The sequence below is a fragment of the Plecotus auritus genome, assembly GCF_963455305.1.
Source record: "Plecotus auritus genome assembly, chromosome: 1".
NCBI classification, from domain to species: Eukaryota; Metazoa; Chordata; class Mammalia; order Chiroptera; family Vespertilionidae; genus Plecotus; species Plecotus auritus.
Window position 1 is genome coordinate 215,868,980 of NC_137770.1, and position 26,022 is coordinate 215,895,001.

A 26,022-nucleotide genomic window follows, 5' to 3' on the forward strand; every position below is an offset into this window, starting at 1 on the left:
TTTGTGTCCCCGTGCAGAGCCAGTGCGTAGGCACTTGGTGCATACAGACCAGCTGCTGAGTGGACAAGTGACTTAAATAGCAGAGAACAGACGCTCAAGAGCTTCAGGTTTCACTATTGATGTGCTGTTGCCAAAGAGACATGGCATCAAATGTTCTTTTTGTTGGGCCGGTGGAAGCCACGTTTATAAGGCTGCAATTTGTTTCTCCAGACAGACCCCTTCTTCTCCACCGTGTGTCCAACCTGTTGATATCCCCAGTCGCGGGGGACATAACCTGTGCCTCCTGGGGCCAGCTGTAGGGAGCTGGTGAATTTCCGTGACAAGACGGTTCACGGGGATAGAGGCCACAGGGCCAGACCCTGGCCACTCAGGACACACACTCCGCCAGGAACACTCCGGAAGCATGGCCTCCACCTGCTGGGAGAGAGCACGTGCTCGGCCCTCCTCACAGCCTCCGCGCTGTGCGGGACTGGAGGCTCCATCCCAGACACTGGGAAGTGGCTCGCAGACGTCCATCTCATTCATGTAAATGCCTGCAGCCAGTGAAAGTTAAGAAAAATGCCTGTGAATCTAAGATTTTCTGCATCAAGTAAATCCTCCGTGAGAGGGAAGTCAGAGCAGCTGGATTCTGCCCTTACTAAAGTCAGAACCGTGTTTGCATCATACTGCAACTTGCTAAAATCGCTCTCTGTATTGCTTTAGCATGCGCTTCTGTATACATCAGACTGTCCAGAGAAGTCCTTCATCCCCCCGTTCTGGTTATCTATTGCTGCATAAGAAGCCGTCTCCAAACACTGGCTTAAAATAATATTGATCATTTATTCTGTTCATGAAGCTGTGCCAGTACTCTGGGCAGAGCTCAACAGGGAGGGATTCACCTCCAAGATGGCGCATTCACAAGTTGATGCTGACTGTGGGCGGGTAGCCCAGCCCAGCCGGGCAGTTAGGGGACTCAGTTCCTCCCACGCAGGCCTCCCCACGTGGCCTGAGCTTCCTCACAGCATGGCAGCTGTGTTCCAAGGACAAGGAACCAGAGGCCAGCAAGACCAGACTCCTGAGAGAGCGCGCCAGAGGGAAGTCTCAGAAGCCACACAGCATCTCTCTCACAGCACTCCATGTGTGCAGGCAGGCACCAGGGCCCACGCAGGGTCGAGGGGAGGGGACACACTCTTTCCTTTGAGAAGAGAGCAAGAGCATGAGGAGCAGAAAATATTCTTGTGGCCACTTTTGGGAAATACAGTGTATACTCCACCTAAGTCCGTGGTCGGCAAACGGCGGCTCGCGAGCCACATGCGGCTCTTTGGCCCCTTGAGGGTGGCTCTTCCACAAAATACCACAGCCTGGGCGAGTCTATTTTGAAGAAGTGGCGTTAGAAGAAGTTTAAGTTTAAAAAATTTGGCTCTCAAAAGAAATTTCAATCGTTGTACTGTTGATATTTGGCTCTGTTGACTAATGAGTTTGCCGACCACTGACCTAAATATATGTTTAACTGTCCAGCTCGGCAAGGAAGGTGTTTGGTGGAATTTCAGAGTTTTCCCTACAACCTAGAGGATGGAAAATTCACTTACACTTCAGACCTGGTTTTAAGGTGAGTCCCAAAAGGCTTTGGTAATGAAAGGCCTGTCTGCTCTTTGCCCATAATCTTTTTTAAATAATATAATCTCCAAAAAAGAAAGGAAGAAAGAAAGAAAGAAAGAAAGAAAGAAAGAAAGAAAGAAAGAAAGAAAGAAAGAAAGAAAGAAAGCCAAAACCGGTTTGGCTCAGTGGATAGAGCGTCAGCCTGCGGACTGAGGGGTCCCGGGTTCGATTCCGGTCAAGGGCATGTAACTTGGTTGCGGGCACATCCCCAGTGGGGGGTGTGCAGGAGGCAGCTGATCAATGTTTCTCTCTCATCGATGTTTCTGACTGTCTATCCCTCTTCCTTCCTCTCTGTAAAAAATCAATAAAATATATTTTAAAAAAAAAAGGAAGGAAGGAAGGAAGGAAGGAAGGAAGGAAGGAAGGAAGGAAGGAAGGAAGGAAGGAAGGAAGGAAGGAAGAAAAACTGAGCAGAGGAGTGATAAGAAACTGAGCTGCAGGACCTTCCTCTCCCCAGCTCACTCCATGGAGCCGTGTAAGGTAATGCAGGGGAGAAGAGTGAGCGTGCCCATGAGATCACTCTTCATGTTTCTCTAAGAAAGTGTTTCAGGCCAGCCAAATGCACTCCTCAGCCAGAAGGACTGTGGTTAGCCACATAAAGCTGGGCTTCAAAGGGCAGTGCCCTAGGAGGAGGGGGGATCACTCTGGAGAGGAGCCGCTCTGGCAGAACCTGGCGTTCTTCAAACACCCAATCTTCTCTACAAACGCCCGTTCCCGGAGCACCTTGATCTCCTTACAGGAAAGCTCGATAGTGATCTAATAAATAAACCGAAACATACCTTCCCCCTCACTACAACGTTAATTTAATTTAAAACTAGCGTGTCTAATGGGCAGCACTTTTAAAATGCGTTTCTGGAATTTGTGGTTTGGGTTTCAGTCTCCTGAAAATAATATATTTTATATCTACTCCATGTGTTTGGACCCCAGCTTGTTTTGACTAACGGACATGATTTGTCAAGATGTTTCCTCCACTGGACTTGGCGTGAGCAGGGTGGTTTTATCTGAAAATTGCATGAGGCCATTTTATTTCTTTTTATGTGTGTTTTTAAGAAGTGTTTTGTTTTGTTGTTCCATTTCTTATGTGGCCATGTTTAATTGGAAAAAAATAAAAAAGATTTCTGAAAAAGAGGACCCAGGCAACTCTGGGCCCGTCATCTGAGCTAGTCTGAGAGTGTCCTTGCCTTGGGGGCAGGAGGAAAGGGCCACAGGAAACACAGAACAACTGCTCCGAGGCCCTGAGAAGCTGGTGGTGGAGAGGGGGATGGGAGCTGAAACGCTCTCGTTGCAATTAAAATGCCAACAAATGGCACTAACGTAATCAGAGAAAGGATCGTTTGCTGTGAGGACCAAGAATGTCTCAGGGAACCCGAGGGCAGTGATGCGGAGGCCTCGGGAAGCCTGGGACTGGGAACTGGGAAGCCACCGGGAACCCAGGCGGTCCTTTGAGACATGCTCCAGCCTGCAGAAGACGCTGAGAACAGGCCGGGCATGCTGCAGGTGCTCACTCAGTACTGGCTGAATGAACGACTGGAGAGCTAATCCACAGCTTTTGGTTCTTACAAGCTAAGCTTTGATTCAGCGTTGTCTTTCTTAGGTCAAGTCTTGATTCCCAAGGAAGGATCTAGAGTTGGCCCCGCCTGGGTCAGAGATCCGTTCTTGGACCATTATTCAACCATGGTTGAGGGGCAGGATCACGCTATAACTACCTGGCTGCCAGTGGCCCACCCATAACCATGGGGATCGGGAGACTGTCCACATCTGTTTGAAAGACCTGCAGAAGCACCCACAGCAGGGTTGAAATACGCTGTGGGGGTGAAGGGCAAAAATCATGAGCCATCAGGTGAAATGTGACGTCAGATCCTTGGACCGACGGCGAGAGCTGGACATACCTGGAGATCATCTAGTCCAGCCCCTCATTGTTGACACAAGAAAAACAAGACTCAGAGAGATGAACTGTTGGCTTTGGCCAAGTACACTTCATGGTCTTTCTGACAAGAGGAAAACATCGTAGCATTGGGTGTTTGATGACTAAATAAGTAGAGGTTCTAGAATTCCCGTTTGCAACACTATTTATAACCATTGTTTATATTTTCCTCTTCTTAATTATACTCCATGCTATGAGGTCGGGGTTGATTTTTGTCTAACATTAGCTAAATATGACCCATAAGTTCTAGTGAGATGGGTTTTGGTAGAAATCATTCAACAAAAACAAAAAAAAACTTGGTTTTGACAGTCTATGAACTTTGCTAGTGAGCAGTCATGGAGAGCCCGGTTTGTGCGCTCATCACCGTGGTGCATAAAGAAGATATAGAGACAAACTAGATATCCTCCCTACCGTGACGTAGATTACCCCGTGGAGCTCATGGCGTGTCAGGGAGAGGGGCAGGAAGACTGCGGATTGCAGGAGAAGAGATGCGTGTGTGCCGGAGGGGACGTGCGGGTGCAGAGAAGGAGGAGCTCAGTCCCATGTCAGAGGAGCTTCCCAGGAGTTGAACATGTCAGACCAGTAGGAGTTAGGAACAAAGTGACGAAACGCCGTGGTACACGGAAGGAACTACAGGTAGTTCTCAATATGAAGACAGAGAGAGAAGCAGGAGCTGTAATGATAGAAATTTGACCCAAAACAATGCGGCACCACTAAATATTGTAGGCGTATGTAACCAGTGTATATTTTGTACAGATCACCCTGGCAGCAGTGAGAGGGGGCACGAGGCCACACTGGCATTGGGCTGGAGAGGGAAGGTGAGATGGGTGGGCACTCAGGGGGATGGAGCGCTGCTGGACCCCACAGGGCCGGGTGCTCACTGGCTGTGAGAGCAAATGAGAGGACCAGTTACTTCATCTCGTCAAGCCTCACTCTGTCTCTACTGTGAAATGGAGCCTCTACCTACTTCATAGGTGCTAAGGCTGGTGTAGGGTCATGCTTGCCCACCCCCTGCTTTATTACCCTCCACAGCACTTACCGCCTTTCTTTTCCCCGTGTACTTACGGTTTTGTCATTCTCCCCCAACTGAAATGTAAGTCCTACGACAGCAGGGACTCCTCTCTGGTTTGTTCTCTGCTGAATCCCTGGTGTCTAGACAAGTGTCTGGCTCATAGTAGTTGCTCAATGAGCAGCTGTGGAATGGCTCAGTGAATGAGGGAAAAGCACAGCGCGGACAGGAAGTGCTCGGTGGCTGTGGCAGTGCTCTCATAACTCCTGTCGGGAGAAAAGCCATTCCCAAGCCATGTTCAAAGTCAGCACGGCTGTTCTCAGGGCCTGGTGCCCCTCATGCCCAAGCTCTGGTGCACAGTCCTGCCCCCTGTTGAAGACACTTGCCCGCGCTAAAGACAAGTGAGTCACTCGCGAAGAGAAACTGAGCAGAAGAGAATTGGCAGCAGGATTCCCAGAACTCCACAAGAGCTCAGAAGCAGAGCTCAGAAGCACCCGAAGCTGCGGAAACCCTCCTCTTGAAAACCAACAGGGACATCAAAGAGTGCCTGGGGGCCCACAGCTGCAGAGGTTTCAACAGCCTCTGCTTCAAAGGCTGGCATGGATGGTGGGAAGAAATGGTCTTATCTGACCAGAACCAAGGTCTTAAAGTCACAACCAGCAAAAGTTTGAAAGATGAAAAAAAAAAAAAAAAAAGAGCAGAGGGCCTGACTGGCTTGATTAATCTGTGCATTTGCAATGGCAGTAACGATGTTTAAATCTTTCATCTCCAAAGAAGGGGACCCAGCCGTGCGTGGCGCATTATAAAATGTGCTATTTTGATGGAAGAGACTCCACCGCCCAATCGCCTGCTGACTTGACATGTTCTAAAAGGAAAGTCTGGTATCAAAACATAAATCTAAACAGAAACCAAAATAGCAAACAGCAACATGCATTAATCAGACCCGTCTCTTTGTACCAAAATCCACATTCCCTCCTCCCCCTTGCCCCAGGGTATTGTTCTTTGTTGTTGCTGTTCATTTCTTTTTTTCCTTTTCATCTCTCAATGCATCCTTCAAGCTTCTTGCAGTGTACTTCAGCATCCAGACTCGCTCATGGAAAGCACATGTCGTTGGGAACGTGCCATTCACTTGAAGTTCTGCAGCCAGTTTTATTTCTGTCCCAGGGTTAAGGAGAAACAACAATTGTTTGTAGGGCTAGACGTAACTTTGGGTCAGTGAGCCAGGAAGAACCACACATAAAGCAAAAATCTAAAAGATCTCTAAGAGAAGAGGGGCATCTCCGGTTAACCCGTGGGTCTCATTCATGCGTGCATTGGCATTATTTATGCAACATTTGTTGAAAGGTTACCATAGCCCTAACCAGTTTGGCTCCGTGGATAGAGCGTCGGCTTGCGGACTGAAGGGTCCCAGGTTCGATTCTGATCAAGGGCATGTACCTTGGTTGCAGGCACATCCCCAGTAGGGGGTGTGCAGAAGGCAGCTGATCAATGTTTCTCTCTCATCGATGTTTCTAACGCTCTATCTCTCTCCCTTCCTCTCTGTAAAAAATCAATAAAAATATATTTTTTTTAAAAAAGAAAGGTTACCATAAACTAGGTCTATGCTCAAAGCCAAAAATACCAAGGTAACTATGATCAGTCCGTACTCTAGCATCTTACAATCTAGGAGAGGAGACAGCAAGTATATCCAGGTAGCAAGCAGTCCAGTGGGCAGAGAGGTACCTTAGATTTAGATCCTGGGACAGGAGTTGAGAGATGGGTAGGGAGATGGTGCTTTTTAAAGAGAGTACATGGGAAGGAGGTAAAGAAGAGGAGGTGAGAATAGTTTACCCAGAGGAAACTATGTCTGCTACATAAAACAATATGATGCAGGTGATATTCAAAGTCTTTAATAGCTGGGACATCAGGGGTGCAGAGAGAGGCCAAGACCCACCAATGGTCCCAGCCAATGCCTATGGGAGGCAGGTCTTTCCTATTAATATGGGAAACTCTCAGGGTGTAGTAGAGTGAAAAAGGCAAGGTACAATGTTGAGTGTTATGAGTCAAGATGTTGGTTCCCTTGTGAGGGAATGACAGGAGGGGCCATAAAGGGTCCCCAGGGTGCTGGCTTTCTGTTTCTGGATCTGGGTGGTGGTTTGCTTTGTGAAATAAATTGACTTGAACACTTGTGTTAAATGCTCTTTTCAGTACAAATGTTGAGTAAAGTGTCATATGTTTGTCAAAATTTTCCAAAACAAATAAACAAGCAAATACCATGCATTTAGGCAAATCTCAGTTTATTGTGAATGACTCCAGCAATTAGCGTGTGTGGAGGAGATAAAAATAGAGACATAAAGCAAAGCCGTGTCATAAGAGCCTTATTAAATACTAAAGTAAGGAGTCTGAACTTTAGCCTCAGAACTCTGAGACTCTTTGGAGAGAATGTGAGCATGAGTTAGAGCTGAGGGGTGCCAGGCTGTGACCTCCGGACTTTGGCCTCTGGTTCCACGATTTAGTCACAGTGTCACTGTATGAAACATCAAGCTCTTCATCTGCAAAATACACCAATGATTTTGTTTGCTTCCTAAGGATGTTTTGAGAATTGAATAAGGCAATACATAAAAATGGTTAATATGGTAGGCACTATATTCAGTAATAAATATTTGCATTTTAGAAAGCTTCCTCAAGCAGGAATGAGGAGAATGGATGGGGGAGCCAGGCCAGGGACAGAGATGAGTGATGCTGGCAGCGATCTAGTGAGGAGGGAATGAGAGCCTGACCAGGACAGGGACAGTGTAAATCAAGGAGAGATGGTTAAATGGGAGGGGGCAGAATGGACAGGACTTGATCTGGGAGATGAAAGAGACAGCAAGTCTATGATAACTCTCAGGTATCTGACTCCGGTGACTGTAAGGAGGTGATGCTGTTAGAGAGTGAAGAGGAGGAATAGACCAGGGGGGAGACCGTGCATCAAACATGAGACCTGTTGAGATGAGGGATCCTGGAGGCGTCCAGGAACTCAATAGAGATGTTGCAATAAAGACAGAGATTTGGGAGATACATAAAAGATTGTTGAAGGCATAGGGGTAGATGAAGTCCTTCAGGGATGACATATCAAGTGAAGAGAGCAAGGGGCCAAAGGTGGACCCGAAGAAACATCAACATTTAGAGGGGCAGGCCAAAAAAAAATGGAAGACATTTGAGAAGAAACCATTACAAAGGTAGAAGGAACAGCCAAGAGGGTGCTATTGTGGTAGCCAAGAAAGATGTTATCATCTGTAACAAATGACACAGAAATGGCCAGTGACATGAAGACTAAGTGTCCATTGACTCCTACGTATGATGGGCATTGGTGACTTCACAGAGAGCAGTCCCAGGGGCAGGGACACAGCCGGACTGTTACGTGTATGGGGTGTGGATTAGAAGAAAGAAATCAACAAGTGCAGTCAAGGCGAAGGAGGCCTATGGGCAGGAAGCCAGGGGACATGAGTGACAGTCTTTCTCTAACAATCAGAAGGTTTTCTAACTTTTCTCAGCATTGATTCACCACCACCCACTTTGGAAAAGATAGAGATATGGCTCTGCGCTCTCCCTCCCTCTTCCTTCCTTCCTTCCTTCCTTCCTTCCTTCCTTCCTTCCTTCCTTCCTTCCTTCCTTCCTTCCTTCCTTCCTTCCTTCTTTTCCAGTCTGAATTTCCTCTCCAGAAGCCAAGGAGTAGCTTACGTAACAGAAAGCACTTAGCGTATTCTCTTTGTGTTTTTAAAATAAGATGTTGAAAAGTGGGTATATTCAGGGAAGGTAGCCAGAAGAACCCAACAGAGAAAGGAGTTGGACCAGGGATAAAAGAAAGGGCTCCTTGTCAGCCTGCCCTGCCCACTACTCCTGGGGACTGTCCAATGGCCCCAGCGGGGCTTGCGCATTAGCCAGTGTGAATTAGTGAAGGCACTCTCCACCCCTGGGGCCGAAGCCTGTTTCTCCCACCTCTGGCTTCCATGGCCACGTGAGCAGTCGCAGCATCCTTCCTGTGATGATGCCCTGCTCCCCGTGCCCTGGCTGGGCCTCCGCCTGCTCTGCCCAGCTGGTGACTGCTTGCCTCCGGAACCCAGCTCACACCCCTTCCCCTTCTCCTGCCACTCCTCAACCAACCAACTCTGGCTTCCAGATGGGGCTCAAACGTACTGTTCCTTCAGTTAGTCACTAAGTCAACCTGTTGTTCATTTTGCATTTCCTAAGGGGTTGCTATGAGTCACTCGCGTTTTAGTTTATAATAACACTGGCTCATTGGTGAAACTGGGACGCACCAGGAGGAATTCTCCACAGCCTCTGGTGGAGTGGTCCATGTAGAGCAAGCATGTCAAACTCAAAGGCTAACACGGACCCAATAAACGAGGCATGTGGCCCAAGGGCCGCGAGTTTGACATGCTTGGTGCAGAGTAAGTCCTCAGCTGAGGCTGGTGTGCAGGAGATAAGGGTGTGAAATCCGCACTAGACCGTAACTCCTGGAGGGTGGATGCCAGTCTCTTTCATCTTTTCACACCCTTCACCAACACCTACTTAGGGCTTTGACTACTCATCAATTCCATAGGTATTTATTGAGCACCTACTGTGTGCCAGAAATTGCACTAAGCTGGAAATTCAACCGGAATGGCAGGCAAGATCCCTGTCTTGTGGAGTTTATGTACTACTAGAGGAGACAGCCACAAACAGGTGACCCCCAGACTGTGGCAGGTGCTTCCTAGGAAGTAAACAGAGCTGTGTAACAAAGAAGGGGCACGCGTATGCTGAGAGCGGGAGACCGATAAGGAAGGAATGAGGTGCCCCTCCGTCTTCTCTTCTTATTTAAGAGCCCCCACTCCTTGAAATTTTCTTTCAATAAAATATTGGGAGGGAGGTAATAAGGGGACATGTGCATTTAGCGGTCCCTGGGTTCACAAGCCTCTAACACCTCTGATTGCTAACAGGAGGTGTTTGTTTTGCAGGTGAGCCGGCCTCATCCCAGCGACCACCCTCTCCTGATCCTCTTCGTGGTGGGCGGAGTCACAGTCTCTGAAGCCAAAATGATCAAAGACCTTGTGCCGACCCTGAAGCCAGGAACCCAGGTACCAGTCGGAGTCCTCGGTGTTATGAGTCCTGGGGCAGGAGTGGGAAGGGCAGCGCGGGCCCTTCATCAGACTTCCCAGCGCTCTCATCTTCGTCCCTGCTTCTGTCCCACCTGCTCCTTCCCATGTCCTCCTCCTCTGCCTGCGCCAGGCCAGCCAGCCTCCTTATGGGGGGTCTCCTGCCTCTGGGCTCCAAGGGCCGACACGCTGTTGTCCCTATCCCCAATTCCTGCACGTGTTCTCCAGTGTCCGTCAGCGCTGAATTCCTCCAGAGCTTTCACTGCTTTCCGGGCCCCAGAGAAGTGAGGGTAACTCCCAGGACTGCCTGCCTCTGTGGCAGTCTGAGGACCCGGCTGGAGGAGTTGGGGAAGGTGCATTGTCAGGACAACAATGAGTGTAGCCTCCTGTTGGGTCCCATCCTACTCTCCAAGTAAGGGGTGGGTGGTTAAGAACACAGACCTCTTGGTTTTACAGGCCTGAGTTTGGATCTAACCTCTGCCTTTCACTAGCCAGGTGATCCAGGAGAGAGGGGCCCTCAGTTTTCTCCTTTAGGAAAATGCGGTGGCTGTGAATCAGATAAGTGGGGAGTGCCTGGAACATCACCCCCAATGAATGGTGGCTGCAGTTATTATCAACCACTAGGCTGAGGACATAGGCTGTGGCCTCCCAGGCCTGAGCAGGTGGCAGGAGCCCCATAGGCCCTGTGGTCTGATGACACGATTGGCTGCAGGAGGACCGGATCGGTGGTGTTGGCATGGGCCACCTGGTGAGGCAGAGAAGACCTGGTTCCTCTTGGCCTCCAGACACCCAGCTGAGAAAGGGGACCTGGTATCTAGGGAGCCACAGCAGGTTCTTGAGCAGAGGAGTGACCAGTCATCGGCTGTGACCATTTCTGCTGTTACTATCACTGTCATGGTCATAGCTGGTGAAGCTTCTGATAATGTGGTAGGTTCTGCCTCGTTTAATACCCTCTCTGTCAGCAGCAGGGGTGAGGATCTGCTTAGTGAGCAATTGCCTTTTCAGCACGGCTTTTATTTTCATCAGAAAGCACACTTCTCGCTGCCCCTAACATGGTGAACCAAATTCCTAGCTCTTCAGAGCGGCCACGCATTGTGGCAGCCTGACAGGCATGCTAATCCCTCTCCAAAGGGATCAAATGCAGGCGTGTCAAAGCCGAGTGGCCTGAGGTTGACAGCGGTGACCGGGGTCTGCAGTGGCTTTGCTGCCTCTGACCCTGGACCCAGTCATCTGCAAAGCGAGCTCTCAAAGAACGTTGGGCCTCGGGAGCGGCCTCCCTGCCACTTGTCCTGTGTGCGAAGCTCCCCGAAGAGTTAACAGGCGACGGAAGACTCCCACAAGGAGTTCTTTATCACCCGCCTCCTCTCCAGGTGGTTGAAAGGAGGCAGGTCCCTGGATGTTTGCTGGGTGACACCTGTGGAGGCAGCGCTCCCTTTCTCAGCGCTGGATGGACTCACTCACAGCTGCGCTGGCCCCGCTGCCGCTGACTCTGCCCGACCTGGGCGTGAGCCGCTCCCTGCTGCTGGGAGGGCAGAGCCAGGCCTTGCTGCCCAGCTGCACACAGGCACGCACACACGGGAGCCGGCCTCTGCCTGGACTCACTGCCTGGGAGTGCATGTGAGCCACACCGAGTCTGTGCACCCGCAGGCTCTCAAAGACACGCCTGGCCGCCGAGAGGGTGACTCGGACTCGGCCAGCGAAGTACAGTGACAATATGCGTGTCTCATACCCTCTGTCTTTAATATCCGGCCTCCTAATTCCACAGGAATATCCCAGTGACGAGGATGTGTCCCTCCCACGGCAGGCGGCCTCCTTACATCTCACGGGCTTCATTGTTATGACTGTTCTGCTTCCTCTAGACCAGTGGTCGGCAAACCGCATGTGGCTCGCAAGCCGCAGTTTGCCGACCACTGCTCTAGACACATCAGAATCGGCCTCCCCAGAGCTCCCTCTCGCCAGTGCAGGGTCTAGCTCTCGGGCTACCCAGAATCCACAGGCAAGTCAGGCGCATCCCTCTTCCAGGTCCTCCCCCGGCCTGCTTGTGTCCAAACCGAGCATCCTCGGTTTCTGCAGCCACCCTGCCCAGCCCGTGGTGTGGGTCAGAGTACCCTTACTGTGTGTGGCTCTCCTGGCCCCAGGGTCTCCCTCACACTCAGCCGGACCTGAGAGCCCTGTCCTGGGGTGGCCTGATCAGTGCAGAGGCAGGTGGCCCCTGCTCTCTCCCCTCCATGGCCTGCGAGGCCCCACAGGACCGTGCCCAGCCCCCGCTTCGGGCCTTCTTTTCCCGCCTCTCTTCTCTCGCACGCTCCCTTCCAGCCTCAGGACTCTGCACTTCTCACGGTTTTATTCCCAGCCCCTCAAAGAGGGTCTGGCACTAAGTATCATGATTGTTCATTGGATGTTGGGTGTTGAACACTAGACACTTTGCAATTACCGCAGCGTAGATAAAAGCGACTTTTCTGGAGCTACACCAGCGTGTGTGTTCATACAGAGCTGGACAGCTAAAACCCCTGTCTTTTGTATCGGTGCTATTCACCCACGTCTGCTCTATGGGGTGTCTCCGTGGGCACCTGGACCCAAGTCCAGGACGCACCATCACATCTGTTACATTGGACCAGCTTATTAGTCATACTCTGTGCCAGCCTCGGTCTTTGTGCTCAAGGTGGAACGGTGACCAAGCCAGACGAGTTCCTGCTTCCCAGGAACTCAACCGCTAATAGCGAGTGACGGGCATTACACACGGAAGCTCCCGCCACAGATACATGTGCTGAGAACACTCAGGTGCTGAGGGGGGGATGACCGAGGGGGGTTCCTTCAGACAGCACAGGCTCCTCACAGAGAAGGCCGTGAGCTGAAATCAGAAAGGCTCACAGGGGTCAGCTTTCCAAAGGAAACCGATAGCATCCAGGAGAGGCACATCCAGAAATGAATTCTCTTTCACAAAAGTGACGCGGATTGCTGGGAGCAGTGGAGTCCGGAGACCACACCCGCACCTGCCACTCCCATGGGCCTGAGACCGCCCTCTCCGCCTGGGTGGCAGGTGACGTGCTGATGAGGGGAAGCGGGCAGTTGGAGAAGGCCCGCTTTCCTGACCACCAAGAAGAAGGGAGGGAAGAGGCAGCCCCGCCCCAGTGCACAGCCACAGCCACGCCCCGAGGCAGGCTCTGTGGCTTCCTCGCTGGAGCCCGTGTGCCTGCTGCAGCCTCTGTCTGGCTCACTCGCCGCCCGGTTGGTGCTCCAAGCCCAGACACCCCTGCAGGCTGAACTCTGTGGCTGGCTGGTGGCCTGAAGCCAGCAGAAGCATGGGATTGTGGGAGGAAAATAACAGGGAGGGACCCTCCCAGGAAATACAGGGACAGGCCAGCTCTGGAAGTAGAAAGACATGTGGGCAGCTCGACCCAGCCGCCCACTGCTTTTCATAGGCACGTGTGTGTAGCCGCCTCCACTTCCGTGTGGTTCCCCATCCCTGGGCTAACTATTTGGTGACAGTGTAATTTTTAAAAAATTGGGCCCGGACATATTCTCATGCACACCCAGTTTTGCACAGCTTCGGGGATTCAAGGACACCTAAATCCTGGCTCGAAATCCTGGCTCCTGGCTATTCCAAGGTTAATGGGAAGCCCAGGGAGAGGAGTCAAATGACTGAAAAAAAAACAAAACATCAGAAGAGACAAAGGTGAGGAGATGGTCTGCAACCTCCCACTCCCGTTCTCTGGGAGGTGAGCACAGCCCACTGCTTCTGATGTGCCAGCCGGTCGGACGGTTCACACTGAGTTTCTGGGATGTAATTAATCCACTGTCCCACTGCTTTAATGAACAAATCTTTTATGTTTAGCGCAGGCATGTGAGTGTGTGAATATGTGCAGGGTCTTGAATATGAGATGTGCCCAAAACCAACCCATCACCTGGGTAAAAATGAATATCGGCGCCTGTGCTTCCTCGGGGTACTTTTCCTGGGAAGAATCTCCCAATTTTAAAAGGAAATGGAGAGAAAAATTGTATCCCCTGCTCCTTTCCACTCACAACGTGAGAAATGAGAGGGATGTGGGATCTACGTCCTGCACTGCCCTGCTTCCGCTGTTCTGCAGAAATAGAACTGGAGGCTGCTGGCACCTGCAAATTATAGTGATGGCCCGCAGAAGTGGGACGTGGAGAGAAGGGGTTCTCTCCCAGCGCTGGCCTGCTCCTCCGGAGCCCAGGGCAGGCTGAGAACCAAAGCGGAAGTGTCCCTCTTCCCACTGGAGCCTGGCTTTCTGGAGCCCACGGCTGAGGCTCTCGGGGAACCCTGGTGCCCCCCACATCACAGAGGGCAGTTTCCACCAGTGCCCTCGGGTGCCTGGGAAAAGCCGATTCTCTGAAGGAAATTCTCTAGCATTCAATTTGCCTAGTGTCGCACATTTGATTACTGCGTTTATAAAATGTACGCCTACACCTCACAGGCTCGGTTCAGACTCAAGCTTTTTCCTTATCATTTTTGAGTGCCTATTTTTTCCCCATTTGCTTTATTTTTTAGAATTTTAAGGGCTATTTTAGCCAAGTCATGCAGAACTGCCATTAGTTAAATGGACTAAAAGAAAAATAAAAACCTCTGAGAATGCTGAAAAGCAATCTGAAGACCAAAAGATGCCTAAGATATGAAAATGCTGAAGGCCCATCAGCTGTTCTGCTGTAAATGAAATGTTAGCAGTGCAATCCTGCTTGTTCTTCAAAATGGGAATTTTAGACAAACAGGCTTTTAGTTGAATTGATCTGAAACAAATTTACCCAGAGCTGTCTGAACTGTCTTTTACTAGAGAAACTTCCTGCCAACCGTTGCTAAACGCATTGCCTCCTTCATTGTCTTTTATTAGGACACGGTCAACGTTTATAATAATACGTTGGCTCATTGGTGAAATTGTGTCTGAACCTTTTTGTACTTTATCCTCCTTGCCTGCAAAGTAAGAATAACATAGGTACCTATGTCATAGGGTTGTTATGAGCTGTTCATCCATTCAGTCATTCACCGAGTCATTACAAGGACCTGATATGTATCAAGCCCTGTGCTGAGAATCAATGAAAAGAACCAGTTAAGGAAATAGGGAAGGCAGGGTCATGCCGCCGGCCGTGGAACACAGTCAGTCTTCAGGGACAGGGAAGCTGGGAAGGCTTCCTGGAGGCGGTGATGCCTGAGCAGACTGGCAAGTCTTCAGGCAAAGAATGAGAGAACTCACGTTGCAGATAGAGAAGCATCTCCAGAGTTCCCACTGTGAGGCCGAAATAGTTGAGGACAGAGAATGCAGAGCTGAGGGTGAGGGGGCTGGTGGGAAGGGGCTGGGCGCGGAGTGCTGAGCAGCCGTCAGAGTCTCCACTGAAATGCTCTCTGAGAGGACTGGGCTTATCAAAGGGCAGGGAGGCGGCATAAGGATTTTAAGCCCCTGAGTAACAGGATCAGATTTACACTCGGGAGGATGGCTATGCCCCCCACCTCAGCCCCGGTGACGCCTATGGGCCAAATATAGGATGGGAGAGTGAGGTGGTGGTGAGGATGAGGACAGCGACAGCAGCTACCATTTTAAGCCCCTCTAGAGCCGGTCAACGGGCTAAATACTTTACATACATGTTCACATTCCATCCTCATGTAATCATGTGATGTGGATATATCACTATTCCCACTTTACAGACGAGGACGCTGAGTCTCAGAGTCATACAGTGACTTCTCCAGAGTCATCTGTCTGGCCAGTGCCCAGCGGGCCCCGCTCCGCACGGACGCTCCTAAGCCTGAGCTCTTAGCCACTGGCTCTGCGGCAAGAGCCCTGGGTCTCAGCGGCTTTCTCCCTCCTCCAAGACCCCCAACTTACTCCCCATGCTGCCTGTTTTCCTCCTGTGCTTCCTCAGCCCCATGGGGCTGGTCCAGCCCACACGCCATGTAACTACCTGCCTGTTTAGGTGGGAGGGGCCTGGCCTTTGTTTGAGCTCCATGGAGGGGACAGACCTCGAGTCCCTGTCAGCATAGCTGGAAGCCAGCGCACAGCCCCAGGTGGTGGCTTCCCTCAGCTCAGTCACTGCTGCTCCGAGGGGTCAATGTCCACGGAGTCGGTAGCCTTCTCTCAAGTCCCTCAGTCCTTCCAGCAAGCATCCTGAGAGACGCGCTCCAGCCTTTGCTGCCTCGCCTCCACCAGGAAGGGCTTGCCATCGGGGCACTGGCTCTGAGGACGGGGGAGGCCGGCAGGGAGGTGGGGACTGGAAGTCACAGGGCAGAAGTGTTTCTAACTTGAAACGTAGTTGTCCCCGAACCTCACCTGAAACTGTGTTCAGGATCTTGTGTGTATGAGCACGCATATTTTTCTGGAGTTCTCAGCGCTCCTGCGATTCAGAAGGAGGCCTATGACCCGCTCACAAAACACAATGAAGTGGCAGCTCAGGCACACTTGACCTTATGTGAGCTTTGCACACGCTGCCGGCTCGGGGCTGTTGTTTGCCTTTGGGACAGAGAGGCCAGGCTCCAGAGAAGTGGCTTTCCCAGGGCACAGCCAGTCGGCACGCGCTGGGCGCGGGGTTTGCTGAGGGGCCACCATTCTTAACCTGAGGACCCTGAGGAGTGCGTAGCGACCCCAGAGCCACGTTTTCCTGTGGTGTCTACACTGCCTGTGGGTGGTCGGTGCTCAGACTCACTCCTGCCCTCAAGCTCTCATCCTGTGCTGTTCAAGGAGAAGTGAGCACAGATTCTAGTGCATTCTTTTCTGACAAAAGCATAACTGAGCTGACCTTAACTATATATATAATTTATTCCCTTTCAAGGAAAAGTGAAATAGCTGCTTCTAATTTTTATTTTAAAAAGAACAATTTTTAATAGCCCTCGTGGTTGTCTTTTTTTTTTAACTCAACAAGAAATTATGAAGTGCTTCTTTCTCCCTTTCCAGCCTTGGCTTCATCCCCATCTGCTTTCCCTCCACAATGGGTTATGTGGACTCTGGTATTGACCAGTGAGCTGGGAAGTGGGAGTTGGTTAATTCATAGGTTTGGTTACACCTGGGACAGTTGGGGCGCAGGAGGGGAGACAGTGAGTGTGCAATGCCCACCTGCTCTCCCTAGAGGCACAGCCTGGTAGTGTGGCCAGGCGGAGCTCGGTCCTGCTGCCAGCCTTGCAGTTAGTTGTCTTCGCTCAGGTGCTGGGCTGTGGAATTCTGGTTCTAGAACCTCCTTCCCTATGTCCCATGGTCACCTTTTCACCCGTGGGCATTCATTGCCTGCCTGTGCAAGACCTCACCAGCTCTTTCCAAGCACATCACGGCCCAGCCCAGCCCTGGGACCAAGCTCGCCCATGCTACAGAGGCAGACCTGCCCCAGAGGAAAGGCCCCAGTGAGGGAGGCAGGGAGGGTCCCCTTCACAGTGACAGGCCAGAGAGGCCAAAGGTCCATGTGGACCAGGGGAGTGAAGCAGCCTTGCCCAGAGTGCTGACCTTGGAGAAATGACCAGGCAGACACTTGGATGCTGGAGCCAGCCTGCCTGGGCTGGAACCCTGGCTTCACTACTCTCTGTGTGTCTTCAGGCAAGTTTCTTAACCTTTCTGCACTTTATTTTCCTTTCCTGCACAATAAGTATAATGTATGTGCCTACTCCTAGGGTTGTTATGAAGGTTAAGTGTCCATTAAATGAGATCATCCTTAGTGCTGGCACATCAGGGGAACTGATAACTATTAGCTAACCATCATTACCATCATTACCATCATTACCATCGTCATTACGGGTGGAATTGTATTCACTTCCCAAAAGATGTTGAAGTCCAAATCCCTATTACCTGTGAAGGTGACCTTGTTTGGAAATGGGTCTTTGTAGATTACTAAATGGAGATGAGGTCATTAGGGTGACTCCATGACTGTGTCCTAATAGAAAGGGGGAACTGGACATGGAGACAGACATACAGAGGGGAAGGCGATGTGAAGACACGAGGAAGCTAAGCGGGAAGGAAGCACGGGACAGTCTCCCTCAGAACCTTGGGAGGATCTGTGAAGTGGGAAATCATCCTGAGACGTAATCAAACCAGGTTTTATAGGCACTAGACATTCCTTTCTGTTTTTTTTTTTTTCTTTTCTGTCCAAGTATGTTGGCCACCTCATACCAATTATGCCAACACCTTGAGCTTGGACTTCTGGCCTCCTGAACTATGAGACAGTAAATTTCTGTTCGTTAAGCCAACCAGTTTGGGGTACTAGGAAGTCAATACAATCATCATCTTCATCACCCACAACAGCATTTACCTCTGGGGTGTACCTTCTCATGCTCCCTGAAGGAAGGAGAACCCTCTACATCAAGGTCAAATTACTGGATCGCAAAGTGATGTATGATCAGATTCAGTTCAGCAGCAAGGAGGGGCTGAGCTCAGCCATTCTCAGTGCTGCTGCTTAAGGGTTCAGTAGGCACAGCCACGCTGACCCACGGGCCATCCTCCCACCCAGGACAGCAGCACTCGTAGGCATTCAAGCTGCCCCCTTCTGCCTGTTCTCCGCGGTACCCACCCCTGCCTCCCCGCAAAGAAACGTGTTGCATTTTCTTTCTCATCATAATAACCTGAGATTGTCTTCCCTAACTGCCTGTGGTTTTTGCCCTCCTGTTAGGTGATCGTGCTGTCCACGCGCCTCCTGAAGCCCCTCACCGTGCCTGAGCTGCTATTTGCCACTGACCGGCTGCACCCAGACCTTGGCCTCTGAGCATCTCCTGAGAGGATGTGACCTCCTGAGGTGGAAATACTAGTCTATCACCTGCCACCATTCCAGATAAGCCCCCAAAGCTGGCGTCCCTCGTCCCAGGTGTCCGTATGACTGAATTCTGTCCAAAGGTCTTGAGAACCACCCAGTGAAGTCGTTTGCTTGGATTCCTGTGATTCTTTCTTTAATTATTTTTATTCTTCTAAAGGTGTCAAACTTTTTTTCGGCTGGCCTAATTCATAATAATTCCCATGTATTCTTAATCCTCTTCGTGTGATCTTCCTGATTCCATCTGCACATTCAATCACTTTAAATAAGTGCCCATTGTGAGTGTTGGTAGGTGGAAGACAAGCCCTTTGATCTGCAGTCGCTAGGAAAGAAGTGTGACAAGCTTTAGAATTATAAATGTGAGGAAAGTTTGTATGTGTGTTTTTTCTCTCTTAAGATTATATTACTGAGGAGGGAACATTGCGAAGAAGAGCATGTGAAGCTTTGTTTCTGTTTTGATCTGAGACATTTTTGCAAAGGGAAGGCAGGGCGGGGGATGGGCCAGGGCTGCTCTGGTTGTGAATGGGCCGCCACGACAAAGGGCTGCCTTGTCCAGGCCTGCACACTCGCGGGTGGGGCCACCCGCCTCCTGGGACCTATGGGAGAGAGGTTGATTGGAGGGCTGACTGTGCCTGGAAAAGGTTCCCTCCCCGATAAAGACATCTGGTCCCAGGGAGTGCACATTGCAGCCCCAACCCCTGAGACTTTTGTGATTTAGTTTCTATTGAAATATAAAGCTGTCTTTTCTATATGTCTAAATTTTCTTTCTGGCCATAGCAGAAAACCCTAGACCCACCTAGTGAAATTGTGTAAGAATTCTGGCAGAAATTAACCCAGACATTTGTAGGCATGTGGTTGGTGGATATTTCTAGCATCTCTAAAAGGTGTTTGTAATACAGAGATGAAGCTGAAACATGGTGTCTAGTGTGGAGGAAATAAAATGTAAATCGAAACACATCTCAGTTTTAGTTCTTGACAAAACGCTGTCATTTTATGAAAATCTGTGAAGTGGGAAATCCTTCTGAGACGAAATCAAACCAGGTTTTATAGGCACTAGACATTCTTTTTTGTGGGGTTTTTTTCTGTCCAAGTATGTTGTCCACCTCATACCAGTTCTTTAATGATGCTCAATATTGGAGACCTCAGATGCTTCTAGGTGTTTGAATCTGAATAAGAAAATGGCAGAAGTCACTATTTTCTAAAATAAAATTTAAAAAATTAAGAAGGAGCCTGCAGTGTGTCTCAAATCCTTCATTCACCAGTCATTCCATTCATTCCCAGATATCGCGTGATACTGGCGATGAATGAGCCCGAGGCGTCCTGACCCAGCGGCTCTCACGAATGAGCTGCTGGTGCTTCTCCTGATGGTCGGGCCCTGTGTGAGTGTCTGATCAAGGTTAGCTTTTAAACCATACGTCTGTCTGCAAAGGAAACTCCGAGAATATAAAACCAAACTGCTGCCCTAGCTGGTTTGGCTCAGTGGATAGAGCATCGGCCTGTGGACCAAAGGGTCCCAGGTTTGATTCCAGTCAAGGGCACATGCCTGGGTTGCGGGCTTGGTCCAACATGCAGGAGGCAGCCAATCAATGATTCCCTCTCATCATTGATGTTTCTATCTCTCCCTCTCTGAAATAAATAAAAATATAAAAACAACAACAACAAACTGCTAACAGTGGCTCCCTCTGGGAAGGAGTATAGAATGAGAGAGCTAAGAGAAGGGAGAGTCTTGTTTTTTCTGTTGTTGTTCATACATTCAAATATTTATTCCTATTTAATAGCTATTTATTTAATTCCAGTGTACTCTGAAGCGCATAATCCTATTGTCTGAGTTTTTGTTTTGACAAAAAATATTTTTTAATCTACCCAGTATAATTTGCATACGATGAACATGGTCTTGTTTGAAATGCACAGGCCAATGAGTTTTAATAAATGTGTATCCCATGTAACTGTCAACACAATCAAGAAATCAAGCATTTCCACCATCTCTAAGATTCCCTTTTACAGTCAGTTTTCCTCTTCTCCCTCCAGCCCCAGGCAAACACTGATTTGCTTTCTAGAATTGCATAAAAATGAAATCCTGCAGATTGTCTTGTATCTGGCCTTTTTTGCTCAGTAAAATGTTTTTGAGGTTCATCCATGCTGTTATATATCAGTAATTTTCTCCTTTCTTTCTCTGTATTGATTAATGGTGTTCCACTGTACGGGTACAGGACATTTTGTTTATCCATTTACCTCTTGAACATCTGGGTTGTTTCCAGCTTTTTAGCTGTTATGTATCAAACTGCCGTCGACATTGGGGGTCTTGCCCTTGACATACTTCTGTGTTGTTTGAATTTTTTTCACAGTAGACGTGTATTTGTGTATTGCTTTTGTGCCTTTGATGTATTTTTACAACTTATTTTTTTTCTTTTAAAAATGAACATTCAAAAGCTCCTAATCTGAGATAAAAGGTGGAACTTACTGATTGTGAATGTTATCATTAAGCAGTTACTATGTCCCAATAATACTCTCAGAACTATATTAATTGTGGCCAAAGGCAGTTTCTGAGTGGAGGAGGGAGATGTCAGACGTTTGGTTTAGAATCATGTTTTCCCATCTCTGTGGTCGCTGGTTTAGCAGGAACTGCACGAGGCGGGCCATCAGGCAGTGAGTTGAAGGCTTTGGACAAAAGGTGAGAGGGAAGGAGCTTGTGGTGACCAGAGTGTGGTTTGAATAAGAAGGTAGGAGACATAGGCCAGAGCACTGCTTCTTCAATTAAAAGCAGGAACATAATGGCCCCGGCAGGCTGGCTCAGTTGGAGTGTCGTCCTATATACCAGAAGGTTGTGGGTTTGATCCCCAGTCCGGGTGTGTACCGACTGATATTTTTCTCTTACATCAATGTTCCTCTTTCTCTCTCTCTCCCTCTCTCTCTCTCTCTCTCTCTCTCTCTCTCTCTCTCTCTCTCTCTCTCCAATAAAAACATATCCTTGGGTGAGGATTAAAAAAGTAAAATAAAAAGCAGGAATATAATGGAAACTTGGTATAGATCCCACAAAGAGCCTTCACCAGATAAGGGAGAGGAGGGGCCCAGACAGCAGCACCTGGCTCCTTGGCCCAGCCTCCTAAGCCTTCTCACGCTCACTGCCCGGGGGCAGGCGGGTGGGGGAGAAGTGGGTGTGCTCTTGGCCCTGCGTGGTTAGAACTGAGCTCCAGAGTCTTCTCTGGGTTTACTTCTCAGCTCTGCCACTCATGATGCTGTGGGTCCTCCAGGCCTCAGTGTCTCCTGTAAAATCCAGGTGATGATGAAGGGTACCTACCTCATGAGAAGGCTGTTGTAGAGGGGAGCCATCCCTAACCCAGCGGCCAGCACGCAGCACCAAGGAGTGTGGGTACTTCCTGCTGAGGACACCAAGGAAGAGCCTCACACAATGATAAGTCTCAGCAGGAGGATAATGCAGGGAAGACCCGAGGCGCCATTGGCTCCACATGAGAAAATGGAGGAAGAACACGCTAGTCCCATATACTTCCCAGACAGCATCGCCCAGAGGCCGGGAGCAGGGCCTGCAGCCTGACCCCACGCATGGGTCCAGTCTCACCTCTCCACACAGTAGTTCCCTTCTCCCATCTCAGTTGACTATGAAACTGGACGATGATAGTGTTACCAGAAAGGGGACCTGGCCCTGAATGGGTCTGCCTGGGGCCAGCGGGTAGTGTGTGGGTTCTTGACTTCATGCAGGGAAGATTTCACAACAGGAGTCCAGGTGAAATTTAGAGGATATTTATTAAAGCTGGGACAGCTGAGCAAGAAAGGGCTGGGGAAGTGAGCCTAGGCTGGTCTGCTTTGGCTCACCAAGAAGTCAGAGAAGAGAGGGCCTGGGGGACAGGCCCAGGGGGTCCACCTGGGAGGAACTGCTGCTGCCCACCGCTGCCCTGGTTTCAAGCCTCGGGGGGTAAAAAGAGGGGGAGGTGGGGCAGAAGGCAGAGGCGTGCTCCTGGGAGGGAAAGCATGCACTAGACCAAGTATGTCAAACTAAAGGCCCGAGGGCCACATGCCTTGTTTATTTGGCCGTGTTAGCCTTTGAGTTTGACATGCTTGCACTAGACCTTCGTTTTGAGGGTTTTTAAAAGTGTTTAGGGGAGGATCTCAATAGAAAGTTCACCAGCTTTATGCTGATGTACCAAAATGAGGTTTATTCTCTTAACTTCCTCTGTTCTTGGGTGAGGTTGGCAAATGACACGAATTGGATTTCTGCTCTCTGTCTCCCTGAGTAGGGTGATTTAAGCTACTTACCCTCTGGTTGGGGAGGAGAAGTACAAACCATTTTCTCATAAATGTCCTTGATTTAGGGAATATAAGATTTACCAGATGGCTGCAAACTGCTGTTTAACTATCTGTCTCATTTTGCCCATTCTGCCTGTCCTGGCTTACTGGCCTGTCTCAATAGGACCTACCGCAGCGGGTTGGTTGTTGTGAGAATTAAAAGAATTAAGTTTGTAAAGCACTTAGAACATGGCACGTGGCAAGCTGGCCGCGCACATGCCAGAGTTGCCATTATTGTAGTAAATGTCTGATGCTTGCTCGTGCCTATGTCTCCATCACTAATGTTACCCATGAAGTAGCCGTGTGGATTCTAGACTGACACCCTGACTTAGCCTTTGCACCTCATCCCAATGTGCCTCATTCAGCTGCGCCTCCCAGATGCCAGCCCACCTACAGGTGGCCTCGAGGGTGGGCTGAGGGGTCATGCTGGTTTCTCCTCTGGGGCCTCGCCTCTGGCTGGCCAAGGCCAAAAAAGCACAAGCAAATGCAAACCTTCCTCAGGGATCTGCGGGGCTGGTCTGTAAACAGGAGCCCCTGGGGCAGAGGTGTGAATACCCTGTAGCAACGGACTCTGACTCCCGCCTTTGTCGCCTTTGTGACCAACCCAGCGCCTTCCGGAGCCTGCTCCCAGCTCACAGGGGCCCAGCACAGTGGCGGTGCAGGAGCTGCGTCAGCCAAGGTCGTCCCCAGGGGTCAGGGCCCAGGGAAATGGCTCTGTTTACCCCAGGCCCCTCCATTACAACGTCATCCCAATAACAAAGAATTCCACCAAGCTTCCCCAAGACCACTGTTATTTATTTTAGCCTTGTTACCAGGAACAGAATCGCAGCAACAGATACCCTCGGATTCCAAATGCTGTCTGCTGTCCCTGCCCAAGGAACGTGAAGAAACTCCCTCTCTGTTTTAGAAGGAATGTTAAAAGACAAAATCAGATGACGGAGGGTATTTGAGAAGGGAGCATGGGGGTGGAGTGGGGGAAGGGGAGTTTGGCTGGGGTCTTGCCACAATCAGTAATAAACCTACTCCTGTTCTCTTCTCACCAAGTGAGAAGAGTGAGAACAATAAGAACGTTCTGGAAACTTCTCTCTTTAGACTCTGGAGTACAGAAAACACCGTGTTCCTGGGTGACTTGTAATAAAGGAAGCCCTGTGGTTCCCTCTGGGCCATCCCCGGGAGGCCTGGCTCCACTCCTGGCTCCACTCCTGGCCGCCTGGGGAAGCCCCTTTCCCTCGGGGGGCAGGGGCAGGCCCAGGAGTCCCTCGCCCACCCCTTTGTCTTGAAGGAGTTGCCACAAGCTTGTTCATTTGTCTGGAAAACACATCGGTTTCTCCCTCTTTGGAATGTGAGATGAATGTTGAAATCCCATTTTTCACCAGAACGAAGGGCTCCCTGTAAATAGGCCCATCGCTAGGGGCTGGCTGGGTGGGCGCATCCAGGCGGGGCGAGGGGAGGACATGCCGCGCAGGCTGCAGAGGGCTCTGGATGGTTTTGATTTGCGGCAGGGAGAAAACTCGAAAGCCAGACATGGGGACAGACAAGGATCTGGTTCTGAAGCAGACAGCTGTGGGCTGGGCCCCGCCGCTGCCTAGACATCTTTATTGCCGAGCTGGGACTGGAGGCCAGGGAGCAGCCGGCTGATGGCAGCAGCAGATGTGGCTGTGGCAGCCGGGCAGCCAGGCGGCCTTGGCCAGGGTGGACCACAGGCTCAGGAGCAGCAGGGAGGCTGAGAAAAGCAGGACAGAGCATGTGGTCCAGGGCAGGGAGGCCGTGTGTGGAAGACGGAGGACAGGTAGGGGGGCACTGCTGAGGGAGCAGAGCTGGGGCGCTATGGGCACTGCCTGGGTCCAGGCTGTGGCCTCAGACAGACCTGGGGGAGTCCGTGCAGGTCTCCCACTTCACGCTGCACCAGCTACTGAGTTCTTCTGAACCTCCCTTCCCGAGTCTGCGGAGGGACTAAGGATGGAGTGCGGGGTTGGTATGGAGAAACACCGCACACAGTGCATGGCTCACGGTCTTCAATACGTAGAAGCAGTCATTGTTACTACCTGTGCGGTCCTAAGCAGGTAATGTCATCTCTCCGAGCCTCCGTTTCCTCATCCTTAAAATGAAAATGGTAGTATTACCTTCCTCACAAGATTCTTCAAAAGAGCAAAGGAGATAATTTATAAGCTGATACATTGTAAGTGCTCAATACATTCTAATTCCTTTCCTTTCTCCGCTCCCCTGCCTCCCTTCCCCACGCACACGCACATCCCTCCCTGCCTTCCCTTACCCACATGGCAAAGCAGGTGTCCCCTCCCAGGCGGGAGAGGGTGTCCCTCAGTGCCTGATGGTCATCGTGTTCGGACATTTAAATGAAACCACTTTGAATGTTTCCTGTGTGCCACGGGAGGCTGCAGAACACAGGCTAGGAGCAACGCTGCGTCTAAACCACCCCCAGCCCTCCATTGCTCTTTCTGTAAAATGGGAGAAATGACACCCACCTCATAGTCTATTGTAAGAATTATGCCTGGCCCTAGCTGGTTTGGCTCAGTGGATAGAACGTCCGCCTGCGGACTGAAGGGTCCCAGGTTCGATTCTGGTCAAGGGAACATGCCCTGGTTGTGGGCTCGATCCCCAGTGGGGGGCGTGCAGGAGGCAGCCAGTCAATGATTCTCCCTCATCATTGATGTTTCTATCTCTCTCTCCCTCTCCCTTCCTCTCTGAAATCAATAAAAATATATATTTTTTAAAATGATTCTCTCTCATGGTTGATGTTTCTATCTCCCTCTCCCTTCCGCTCTCTGAAATCAATGAAAATATATTTTTTCAAAGAATTATGTCTGTAAAATGCCTAGAGTAGGTGACCTATAAAAGGCATCTTAAAAAGTAAGAAAAAAGAAATTTAAAATAGACAAACAGGCATTGAGATATACCTAATAATGAGAGGAGCCAAGGTAATGAAACATGAAGCTAAAATTCATGAGAAGAGAAGGAAATGTGGCACATTCTAGAACTATAAATAGTCATGTCCGCCTGGGACAGTGGACAGACTGGGACTTGTGTGGTTTCCAGCCCTCTCTCTCTCTCTCTCTCTCTCTCTCTCTCTCTCTGGCCTTGAACAAAGCACTCTGTCCCTCTGGATGGAATAATGGAATAGAGCTCCCAGACCCCTTCCAGCCAGAACTCCTAGGGTAAAGTACGAGAAACTGAGTCCAGGGCAGCGCAGTGGGAAGTGGGGTGCAGCTCACACTCAGCACGGGAGCAGGAGAGGGCTGCCGGCGTCTGCGGGGTCTGCACACTCACAGAACAGGGGAAGAAGAGGGTTCGAGCCGCTGCCA

General features: G+C 50.2%; 1 protein-coding gene across 1 annotated transcript in view; it reads left to right on the forward strand.

Annotated features, from left to right (window-relative positions):
- Positions 1–20,859, forward strand: part of SCFD2 (sec1 family domain containing 2) — a 338,453-nt gene extending 317,594 nt beyond the window's left edge. Inside the window, exons 8-9 of the mRNA XM_080662736.1 lie at positions 9,530–9,649; positions 18,263–20,859. Of these exons, the coding sequence (XP_080518862.1) occupies positions 9,530–9,649; positions 18,263–18,355 (213 nt within the window). The 3' untranslated portion in view covers positions 18,356–20,859. The remainder of the gene's footprint in view (positions 1–9,529; positions 9,650–18,262) is intronic.
- The last annotated feature ends 5,163 nt before the right edge of the window (positions 20,860–26,022 follow it).